A 13,002-nucleotide genomic window follows, 5' to 3' on the forward strand; every position below is an offset into this window, starting at 1 on the left:
GTAGTGTATTCATTAATATAAAAATAGCAATGTACCTTTTTTTTTTATAAGCCTTAGTTTATTTTCTTCTTCAATTCAATATATTTTAAAGAACAACAACATAAGAGTTGTTCTATAAATATAATGAAGCAAGTAGAGAGAATGCTTCTCCTTTCTAGCCCCTTATTTATTTTTTAAATTTTACCTCAACAAATACATTGCTAAAACTCAGCAAGAGCATTTTTTTTTGTGACTGTGATGTTAAAATTGCAATAAGAATTAGTGGCACCCCTATATCAAGCTGAAGCCTACAATAAAAAATGAACATCACTCTTTCACATATATTAACCAAAGCACCATATCCCAGCTTATCATAACTCAAATTTATTAATAATCTTTACTGTACAGCAAATTTGGGATTTATCAAAGTGGAAAACAGATATATTTCTAAGATAATACAGAACAAAAATATTGAAGAAATAATGCCCCAGATATTAAAAAAACCTGTACGTGAAAAACTGGTTGAATAATTAGTAACTGCTTTAAAGTTTTTAGCTGTCCATTCTTTTAATACTATTCATATAAAATTGAAGAGAAAACATGCCTGGCATAAAATTGTGTATCGTTAGAACTACAAGAACATTGTACAATTTTCTGTGGCAGTACACAGAAAAATCTAAACAGTAAAACAGATACAAAAATTCAACACTGAAGGTACTAGTGAAATAATAAAGCTGGATAAAATGCCAGTCAATAATTAATAAAATTCAGAAAAACAATTACATCTAACACCTTCACTAACAATAAGTTTTTGGAGGACATGAAGAGAAACTCAACAATCATTATTCATTGAAATACAAACCTGTACAATTAAAATTAAGTGTAATGTATGCAGAACAAAACTGTACTGAACAAAAAACCTGATAACCTATCACATTGTTGGCATATTAAAAAAAAATTATAATCGACTCTAGGATATTGATTATGGATAACAAGTCAAGTTAACAACTGACTTGTTATACAAACGCGCGCGCATGCTGAAAATATATGGGCACAAAAAAAAATTTACTTCATGCCAACATTAATATCTCGTACCATATTTATAGTGTTAGAATATCTAACACCAATCCAGACCCCTTGACATTGTAATGCATGAACATGTCTACATTAGAATAGATAATATAAGTATTTAATTATGTTCATTACTATCCAAATATAAATTGTCATAAACTGATATCTTGTTCACACAGAAATTTAATAAAAAAATAAAACTACATACTAGTTTAACATAAAAGAACTAAAAAGCCTACAATATTCATTCAGCATTATTTAGAATTAACTGATGTCATATCTTATCACTGATCATAAATATAAATGCCACTGACCTTGCCTAACCCTATCACGTTTACTGACCCCATCAGGCTTCTTACAGTATTGTTACTGTTCAGTAAATATTTTTTTCTTACACGACTGTTTCAATTACTATAAAGCCTGCTTATAATGATATCTGTATTATAATATATTGGATAACAGATATAAAGCTTTGAAATACATAAATGACTCATTTTTAATAAGGTAATGAAAACAAATAAATATACATGGTGATTATTTAACTGCACCACTGCTAACATTTAAATTACAAGAAAAAAAATGTTTAACTGGGAACGTTTGATATTTTTTGAGGATATTTAAAGTATGATATTTGTCTAAAATTAGTTGTAATTTTGCTATAAGGTCCATGATTTTATTTTTTCTATAGTTCTCCTACCTTTTATGAAGTTTTGGGATAATATATTCATCATATAGACATTTTTATTGTCAGATATTTTTCTGAAACCTCACTGTTTAGGAAGACTTAACAAAATAGAAGATTTTAGTAATTATTTAGTAGATTTAATAAGGAAATATTTATATTTCTTTTTGCTTTAAATTAAGTTAGAAGTACAATTTTACCATAATTATCTATTGGAAAAAGTAATAAACTTAGATAAGATAAAAAATTCTATTTAAATGGCTAATCACATTCATTACCTTTGTCACATTAATTTTTGAATAACAATATATGTAACATTTTGGTAAAAAAATATACTTTAAACATAATATATATAGCAAACTCATCAACAAATAATGAACATGAAACAGTTGACTGCACACATTTAGCAATACTGCTGATGGCTACAGAAAATAATGTAACACTTCCTTGAGATACTCCATTCTCTAAGATGACGCTACCCGATAGAGAATTTCCAACATGTACATGGAAAGTTTGGACATTTAAGAAACCTCTGATAAAAGCAAGCATTTTGCCCTTGACTCCCCATTCTTTAAGGGTGTATAGAATACCACATCACCAGGCTGTGTCGAAAGCCCTTCTAGTATCAAAGAAAATAGCTATGAGGCGCTGGTGTAGCAGGAAAGCATTTTGAATGGCTGTTTCCAATGACACTAAATGGTCAATGGAAGATCGTCCTTGTCAGAAACCATACTGTTCTGGAGATAAAAGGCCATGTCTCTCTAAGAACCATGTAAGTCTGCAGTTCACCAGACTAAAGTTGGACGAAGCAGGAGCAATATAAAATGCTGAATAGCACAGGCAAAACAAGTCTTCAGTCAGAAATATAATTTTTTTTATATCAAAAATTAATTTAAACATCAGGAAAAGATTTTTGAAAGTATATGTTTGGAGCGCGTAGCTTTATATAAAAGCGAAACTTGAACAATTGGAGTACCTGAGAAGAAAAGCTTAGAAGCTTTTGAAATTTGGTGCTACATTAGAATGTTAAAAATCAGATGGGTGGATAAAGTGACAAATGAAGTGTTACGGCAAATAGATGAAGAAAGAAGCATTTGGAAAAATATAGTTAGAAGAAACAAACTTATGGGCCACATATTAAGGCATCCTGGAATAGTCGCTTTAATATTGGAGAGACAGATAGAAGGAAAAAATTATGCAGGCAGGCAATGTTTGGAATATGTAAAACAAATTGTTAGGGATGTAGGATGATACCTAAATGAAACGACTAGCACTAGATAGGGAATCTTGGAGAGCTGCATCAAACCAGTCAAATGATAAAAAAAACAAAAAAAAACATGTTCTACATACTTATATAATATGTATAGTATTCAGGTTTATCTAATTAGTACTATATACTAATATTATAGTATTTTATATTAAACAAAAAAGATTATAATGATAAAAATTGATTATGTATATATTAAATATAAACTCAAACATTTATCAATTAATGTCAAAATTATCTTTTTTTCAGCAAAAATTTGATGGCACTACTTTAGTATAGTATACAGTCATCATGAAGTGTACAACTACAGTTCATGTTGTCTACCACACCATTGTGTAAATAATTTGTATATTTATTTTAATTAGATGAGGACGCTAAGCAAACATTAGATTAAATTTGGTTAGGTTATGTTGATACTGTACAAAGTTCAGAACACTGAAATGATGTTACAGCTTGTCCAAGCCGTACTGGCACAGATCTGATGAACAGCATAGCTGTATATCTTGCTGCCTATCTATCATGGGTTTATAATACTATTCGATTAATAGACAGTATGTATATGGTAGACTATTGTTTATTCCAATCAATAAACAAATTCACGTCTTACATTTATTAGTTACTTATTTAATCCTGAGTTTATATATTACTAAATTAATAATTTATTTATTTATTAGATACTGAAATAGATTGTTATGAAATATTATGCAGACTAATCAACTTATTAATTAGTGTTAGTTTTATAATTGTATATAATATCAAAGCCAAACAAGAACAAGATTGATGTCTACTGTTTATGCTTCGTTCTTCGCCTTTTGTTCTGGAAGTAGCGAACAACCGTACGCTATCCTAGACAATGAGTCATACGTAAGGAAAATTTCTTCATTTGGTTATTATTTTCTCAAACCTGAATAAAGAAACTTTATTTTATGTTTAATAAATAAACATTAAATCTGTGTTTATTCAAATTGATTCATTCAGAGACTAACCTGTTTTTGTAAATAATTCCGTTATAATTTAACGATAACATGAATCATATGAATTTTGACAGGCAGTTATGTTATGACTCAAGTGTCTCTTTAAAATTTAAATCTCTTTAAATAAATTCTCACATTTTTTGTTACTCTTATTTAATGAATTTTTCTAATGTGGTTGGTCAGTCTAGTATCAGCCATCAGAGACTCAACATGTATTAAAACTTATCTAGTTAATTGTGTGTGTCCGAAGAGTAAGGTTATTGTCCAATTATAGCGTTCTTTGAGTTTCAATTCTTGAAAGTTGTTGAAGTTTAAAGTGAAATTTTAAAAGTAATTTATTTGTGTTAAATTAGCAAATTTTCATCGGCTCTATTATTTGGAAATATATTTATGAGGCTGGCAAGTGAAGCAAGCATAGGTTAAGTCTGGTTACGTTCAACATAACTTACACTCACAAACCTCATCTACCTAATTAACATTAAATGTACAAATCATACACATGTTATTAATAACAAAAAGTTTTTTTTTAAATTAATACAATAATTAACATACAAAATAGCAATAGAAAACAGCGGTACTTAGAAACAGCAGAAATAGTGACCTAGGGGGTTCCAGGCCTCTCCTGTGGTCATTGTTACTGGAGGGAGAGCCCTGTGTTAACACAGTACTGAATTTTCATATGAAATACATTTTGGTATTTTGACCATTGATTTTCTTTTTAACTAATCTATAATTGGTACTCAGGAAAACAGTATTTCAGATTATAATACATGTAGGTTGTTGCAGTATAAAGATTTATCCAATAATATTTCAGTAATTTGTTACTAAAACAACAGTAAAGAAAGTTAAAAAAGCACAGATCTGGAGATTTTTAATGTTGTCTGCATTTTGTGTTGTTTTTTTTTTAAGTAGAAACTTATTTTCCCATAATGGATTGAGCTATTTTACCAAAATTTAGTGTATAGTTTTTTACTTGTACTTTCTAAATATTAAAGAAATGTGAAAATTTTATGCTTGGTTAAATGTAAATTTCAAAATACACACTGGAATTTAAATATTAAATACACACTCCATTTTAACTAAGAACTACTATGTTCAACTAAAATTTTTTAGCATCTTATTATGAACAAAATCATACCTTGTTTTTTTCAAACAGAACTTCTAACAACCAAATTATACCTTCATTGAGAGCTTTTCAACAATATATCATAAGTGGTACTTATTTTCATTGGTTTCTGAGTTATAGACCAAATAAAATTTTAATTAATGAAATATTTGGATCTTAGAAGGGAAGGCACATTAGTTTGAATCATCTTCTTTTTTTTTAATTTAGATATATTGATTTATTAATAACACTGACCAACAAATAATTTTTTTGGATGTTTCCTTCATTTCATGAGTCAAATCTTACTAATTTTGGGTTGAGAAAAACAAATGTGACAAAGAAAAATTTTTACTAGCTCTGGTTTCTGCAATATACAGTAAGTGAAGATATTTTTACAGATTAAGAGAAAACTATACATTTTAATTACATATATCAACAACATAGAAAGTTCATTTGACATTTTTTTAATGACAGTTGCATTCTAAGAACTTTTAATTGATGGAAGAATATGTGGCAGTTGACTGGGCCTGAAGAGAATATGTGGTGGCTTCTTGTCTTTGGGCTTTCCTCTTGTGAGTTCCAGAGCATCCCTACACACAGACCAGCATAATCCACAAGCACTGCTTCATTCCAACAGCCCTGATATCTTTGTTCCATTTACAGAAATATCCTGATGGAAACATTTTCAATGTTAATCACCAACTACTCTACAACTAGGAGGGAAAATGTCCAGGTGTGAGTGAAGAAAAAGGATTTTAAGGGACATGTTGCATCTGAGTTGATAGTATTTTTGCATTAGTACTTTCACAAACTGACTGTAATTTTCATCTCTTTTGTTGCCTAAAATCCATGAATGACTCCCTTTAAGGCTTCCCAAGGTTCCTCTTTTTTCCCCCTCCAAAATTCAATCAAACACATGATCCTTTACAAGTTATTGAAGTTGTGGCCCACAAAAATACCTTCCTTAACTTCTGCATTACTTAATATAGGAAATTTGTCTCTAGGTGCTTAAAGACCTGTCCTTCTTGGTTCATACTTTTGACAAAATTTTTCATCAAACCCAGCTTTATATTTAGAGATGAACATCTTTTGGGTCTACAAGAGGCTCGGCAACTACATTTTCCTCGCTAGAGATAATATTTCTTCCAGGCCAGGCCTTGCTTGAATATAATGTGATTTCCTATCCCTACTGTCCCACATACATAAAAAGCAGCAGTATTTAGTGTACCCCAGTTACATTCCTAAAAGTACAACAATGACTTACATTGCCACAGATTTTCCATTAGAGTTTAGCATATTTGATTGAGTCTAGGAGGGTTGCCATGCTTGCATAAGTTTACTTCATATGTGAACTGCATGACCAACAAGTAATAGAAGGAAGACTGTAGCCGTGTTGTGATATAATACAGCTTTCAAACTAAGCTTGGAAGAGTCTATCAATATTCTCTAATCAGTTGGATCATGATTCAAATTCAAACATTTCATCAAGCCATTAATAAAAAACAAACATTTTTTTTCTCCTAAAAAAAAGAAAGCAGATCCTTATGACAATGTCTGTAGCATGAAATCCTGACATCATGTTGAAGAAGATTCCATTGCTGTAGTCTTGACCCTAGAAATTCTGCCTTCTCCTTCCACAAATCAAGGTCTTGAATGAGATCACTTAATTCCGCTTGACTCAGTTTGTGTGGTTTATCATCTTTTTCGTCAAAATCAGTCATGGGATGTGGAAGGCTTGTTGGGTGGGTTCTTCTTCTTCCATACTGTCTTCATTTTCTACTTCCAGCTCATAATTTTAGGATGTGGTAGGAACTGGTATCTAAATGAATACGAACTATCTGAATGTGGAGTAGGTCCAATAGCAGATGGAAGATTAGGGTATTGAAATGTTCCTTTTTTCTTCATTAATAATTCTGCCTTTATAGGTAGAGCCAAGCAGAAATATTTTCTGCTTGGCAATTTAATTTTTTCTGTTATCTGTATGGCTTGCAGGCTCCCGCCAAACGCTATGATAAGTCATAGATTGTTTTTTATTTTTCAGCCATTCTCACAGTATAACTGAACAAGAATTGCAACATATATGTGGAGCCCATGACTTATCCGGGTCCCCTACCTTCATAGCAAAATAATGCTGATAAGCACTCTTCACAAGAGGCGTCAGATTGCGTTTCTGTTACGAAAATGTTATTTCACCATAAATGTAAAAAAATTATTCACTGAATTTACACATTTTCATGGCAATTTGATTTACCAAATTTTTCCCTTCAAAAGCACTCGAAAACCAGAAATTCTGCACTAATTACTATACAAACAATATTAAACTCACAGTCACAGCAACAGTATTAATGTTTATAATCTACAAACAGTTGGAGAATACTGTGTTTTGCCATTTAACACGTGCAACAACTCTAAAAACAAAATTGCCCACAAACTAAAAATGCAGATTGTGTAAAAAATAACATGCCATTGTATCTCCAAAGAAAGGGCTAATCAGTCATTTTTATGGTGATTTTTGAATTCAGCAGATGAAAATACATAAGAATAAGCTATTTTTGAACCTGAAACATTTTCATTGTTTGGAAGAATAATTATTAACCTCTGATTGTAAAAAGATTTTTACAATAAATAATTCAATAAAAAAAATATGAAAAATATCAGAAGTTATTAATGAAATAAAATTCTATGTAGTTTTCATTTTGAAAAAATGTGTGTATGTAATTTAATAGGCATACAAGATAGTCATCTGGTGTCCACATCACAGATTTTTTTATACACCCACGATACAAATACATTTTAATATAAAATTATTTTTAAATATTATTATACTAAATAAACAATTAATGATGTAGTTCATTATTAATACTATATTATTACTAATACTCAGTTAGATAATTGCTGAAATTTGTAGTGTATTAGTACAGTCCTATCTACTATCCATGATTAGCAGACTTATTGCAAAAGATATTTAAAGTGAGTTTTTAAAATTCTCACTTTAAATAAATGAGTTCTTAGACAGTTGATTCAAAGTCACAAACAAACCCAAATTCATAATTGCATGATACTTAAATAACAGTTTTAATGAAAGGTTTCTCTTTTAGATCATATAATAAATTGTGATGAAACTTGGTTTCATCATTTTGAGCTGAATCCAAATGTCAAGAGTATGGAATGAAAGCACCTGAGTTCACCCATCAGGAAAACCCGTTACGGCCAGTAAAGTAATGCTGTTTTTGGGAATATAAAGGCTCAAATTAATCTGATTTATAAGAACATAAACCTCAATAGTGTATTTTTTTTTTATCTGACCTCTTGAATCCAATTAATTTGATTAAGTGTAATTATTTTATTACTTGACTAATTACAACAAAATGGTCACTAACTAATGACACTTAACTAGTTCAAGTTTTATAGCTATTTTGTAAAGATTATTTAATACAGATTGCCATCACCTACTTTACACAAAATATAAAGAATTCATCAAGTAACATCAAACACAAAACACACAGCAATCTAGGTTGATCACAATAGTGCCATTTATTTGTTGGACATCATGTGAAGAATTCCTTATACATTAAACAGAACAAGCTTCAGCCTGCAAAAAATACCAATTAAAATTATTTCTTTAATTATGAACACTAATATAAGATAAGGATTAAATAGTCTTGTAAGATAAGAAAAACAATAGTTTAAACAACTTTTCAAACTGTCAGTGGTTAGCTAAATATTGGATGTACATTGATAACAACTAGTAAGATTTGATACAACTAATTGAAGTACACATAACATAACTATAAAACAATATTGCAAGAAAGTTTAGAAAATTTTAATGAAAAAAATTTGAATTTTGAGACATATGTTAAAAAGAATCAAGGCTTAAAAATCTTTTTTTTGAGATAAAATTCAACACAAAAATTTTAAAACATCGTTTAATGACTAAAGCCTTTAGAATATGATTTGAACAGTAAAAACATAAAATTTACAAATACAATTTTACTATGATGTAATTTTGAAATTTATTAGGCATATATAAAAAAAAGTATCGGAAAATATCAAGGTGATAATGAATTTGATCATCTTCCTAGAGAATAAGAACCTAAGGAATAAGAGAAAGTTTATTTATTCCAAAAATAATCAAATTTACTATATATTAACAATTAACAGCCATACTACAGAATCAGACTAGGGAGGAATTAATTTAAAAAAAATCTGATAATATAAAAATGCAGAATACTTACAAAATTCAACAAGTATATAATCATATAAAGCCAGACCGGCTTTAAAATTATCTTTATTAAAAACTAATACATGGCCATCTTTTTCTATTTTCGCATCTTTTGAATCAGGATCTTCTTCACAATAGACAACACTACTAATAATTAACAAAACATTAAGTAATAATGTAGTATACATTTCTCTATTTCTTTTAGTACACGTAAATAGCAGACACACCAGCTTCGGACTACCAACAACGAATAATTTCTATTTCATACTACACACAATGTAACCTGAAGTAACGTGGCACAGCATACCGTGGTCAAATGTGATTGGAGGATACAATAAATATTAAAAAACTCTCTAACCGTGCTAGCACTAAAAGTAATTTGACTAATTACTTAAATTAATTTTTAACATGGAGAAAACTTTTAAAAAATGTTTATAACTTTTTAAATCAAAATAATTGTTTAATAAAATTAGGTTTTAAATACAATATAATTATGTTATCATTGCAAACCTAAGCAAAACACCATTACTGTTATTTGCCAAGATTACATTATTATAAATTTTGCTTAAACTTAATTTACTTATTAGTTAATATTATTATAGTATCAGTAATTAAATCATTACGCAAAAATACATCGTCCCTTGATTTTTGGTGTGTAGAGCTTTACAAAGTATTATCAATATGGCGGAAAGCTGGTTAACCTAAATAAGCGTTTGAATGAATACAAATATATAAATAGCAACTTGACAAATTTATTAATGGTAACGAAAACTTGGCAGGAATTTCAAGGTTCGTTATTAGGCCACAGCTTCTCCTACAATCATAGTAACTTTGTGTAAGATGAAAAATTACAATTTTTATCCATGCAATTAGGTCATCAAATATAGTTACAGGTGAGAGTAGTTAATAGTTACTGTTCCCTCCTAATTTCAAATCGTATCTAGTAATGTTCCAAATTTGTTCTCATTTATAATAAAAATCTCACAATTATATCAAAATTCTTAACTATGAAATGTATCCTAGATCCATTAATAACCCAATTTTAGTCTTATTTTTCTGTAAAATCAGAAGAGATGAAAATATATGTAAATAAACAGTAACCAAATGTGAATTCATTTACAGTAATAATTTGTAAAACATTAAACAGTTTTTTATTTATTTGTTATATGTGCCATGTCAGTGAGTTTTGTGTTGTCTACTTATATCACACAAAAATTTAGAATATTTTCAGAAATACCTTGCTATTTTAGTTAGCTACTAAACTTGAACACTTAATGTATATATTTGCAGTTAAAAAGTTTTAATAGAACATTAAAAAATCTAGAAATAAAAATAATTACATATCTTTTTGTATTTGGTTAAAATAGTGTTGAGTTAATAAGTTTTTTTTATTTTAAGTTACACCATAAATGAATTGTCAGATGTTAATTTTAGATTTGCTACACCTCCACAACCTTATCAAATATATTCTTAACCTTCATTATGTAGTATCACACAAACAATGTGTAATCCGACTCCATGTAATGTATTGCCCTTCTGTGTTTCTTAATCATTGTATGGTTATTCTCCCTTCATTTCATACATCTGCATTCTTACTAGTCTTGTTACTTTCTTTCAGATCAGCTCTTTTTTTTTTATCCAACCTATTATATATTTTACTATTTACTGAATAAAAGCAAACTCTGAAGTCATGCAAGATGGTGCAGAAAACGATCAACTTTTATCACAAACATTGAAAAATTACTGGTACTATTAATTAAAATAAAAGTTGACAAAAATACACTGCCATAGAATCATGACAATTACTCATGATTGTTATTCAACTGAAAGATTGTAGTTTCTGAAGTAAATTTGGATTCAGAATGTTATCTTGTAGTGAAGCATCTGAGCATTTATTACTTTCCAAGCATCTAAAGATGCTTGGAAAGTATGTGTACAGCTTAATGAACCAAAACAAGTAAGAATAGATGATTCTATTCTTACTTGTTTCAGTAATTCTTACTTGTGTCAGTAATCATTGCAGTTTCTATTGATACTGTTTTTATTAAAGCATATGATGGACAATTTTCTTAAATATGAAGAAGAAAAATGTGCTACATGTACCTGATTTCAGGATAAATCTTTTCACATAGGGCAAGGCTCTGAATAATGGTTCTTACTTGAAGTCAGATGCCTATGAAGCACGGTTAATTTACAAGGATACAAATGAAGTTCATGCATTAGCTAGATGTTCAAATAAACTTTTTCGCTTGATGTTTTGCTTAGATAACCAGAATTTTGTAGACCAAAATGAAATGTATACAATTATTGAGGCAGCTAGAAAAATGATGTCAGCAAAACATCTAAGCAAGCGTTTTGGGCTGAAGCAGCAAATACAGCTGTGTATCTGATTAATAGATCTGGGGCAAGTACAGTTAAAAGTAAAAATCTTGTGAAATAATAAGCAAAGTTTTGATTTAAAAATAATAAAACCACCATTTGGTAAAGAAGTGTGGATGGATATACCAAAAGAGAAACGAAAGAAGTTTGATTTTAAAACTAGAAAGGAAATCTTCATAGGCTATGGTGAAAGTACAAAAGGACGGAGAATTTATTTTCCAATAATGGAAAGAGATGTTATTTTTGTTAAATCTAAACCGAATAATTTCTGTTTTTTTTTTAATTTTAATATCAACATGAAGAAAGAAGAATGTACATCTGAAGTTGAATACTTTGAAAACATAATTAAGGATGTGACTGCAGATGAAAGTTTAGGAAGAAGTTACCTGAACATAAAATTCATCATCCTACTGATAGAAGACAACTTGCCCTAGGGATCAGCTGCAGCCTCCAATTAAATTTAATGATTATGAGACTGTCTTTGTTAGTGTGATCATCATTGAAGAACCAACATCACATGAAGTTAAACAGTCAGTTTTTACTAAGAAATGGCAGGACATTATGGAGTTGAAGTCAATTCAACCTGTATAATTAAGCTGATCCATGATTAGCTGAAAATGATACATAGGACTTTATTGATAAGCCAAAAATAAGATAATCAGGGCAAAATACGAGTAATTCAGTTTAAATCTAGATTAGTTACCACAGGGTTCATGCAGAAGGGTCAATATATGATGTTTATATTCCTATTTCCAGTTAAATTCAGTTAGATTAATTAGCTGTTAGTGTAAATTTTCACTGGCCTGTTATGCAAATGGATGTCTGTAGAGTCATTTTGCATGGTAAACTGAAAAAAAATGTATTTGTGTTTAACTGAGAATTGCAGTTTACCAAATTATAAAGTGTGCAAACTTAAGAAAGCAATTCAAAAAATTCTCACAAATGCTGCTATGATGAATTCATGCTATCTCGGAATTTTTTAAGGTCAAATAATGATTAAAAAAATCATTATAAAGGATTTTTAAGTAATAAACTTAGACAAGATAAAAAATTCTATTTAAATGGCTAATCACATTCATTACCTTTGTCACATTAATTTTTGAATAACAATATATGTAACATTTTGGTAAAAAATATACTTTAAACATAATATATATAGCAAACTGATCAACAAATAATGAACATGAAACAGTTGACTGCACACATTTAGCAATACTGTTGATGGCTACAGAAAATAATGTAACACATCCTTGAGATACTCTATGCTCTAAGATGACGCTACCCGTTAGAGAATTTCCAACATGTACATGGAAAGTTTGGACA

The 13,002-nt window shown here is 29.3% G+C and overlaps 2 protein-coding genes across 6 annotated transcripts in view; one reads left to right on the forward strand and one right to left on the reverse strand.

Moving 5' to 3' along the window:
- Positions 1–9,590, reverse strand: part of Pdi (protein disulfide isomerase) — a 63,877-nt gene extending 54,287 nt beyond the window's left edge. The window contains exon 1 of the mRNA XM_075369717.1: positions 9,314–9,590. Within this exon, the coding sequence (XP_075225832.1) occupies positions 9,314–9,488 (175 nt within the window). The 5' untranslated portion in view covers positions 9,489–9,590. The remainder of the gene's footprint in view (positions 1–9,313) is intronic.
- A 368-nt stretch (positions 9,591–9,958) lies between these two features.
- The window catches only part of LOC142326988 (methyltransferase-like protein 22), a 35,624-nt gene continuing 32,580 nt past the window's right edge, over positions 9,959–13,002 (forward strand). For 3 of the 5 annotated variants that reach the window (XM_075369720.1, XM_075369718.1, XM_075369719.1), the window contains exon 1: positions 9,960–10,193. The gene's annotated coding sequence lies outside the window, so the exon portion shown is untranslated. Of the gene's footprint in view, positions 10,194–13,002 lie in introns of all 5 variants that reach the window. The other 2 variants (XM_075369721.1, XM_075369722.1) reach the window with 1 other exon arrangement.

The sequence above is a fragment of the Lycorma delicatula genome, chromosome 6 (assembly GCF_047948215.1).
Source record: "Lycorma delicatula isolate Av1 chromosome 6, ASM4794821v1, whole genome shotgun sequence".
NCBI lineage: Eukaryota > Metazoa > Arthropoda > Insecta > Hemiptera > Fulgoridae > Lycorma > Lycorma delicatula.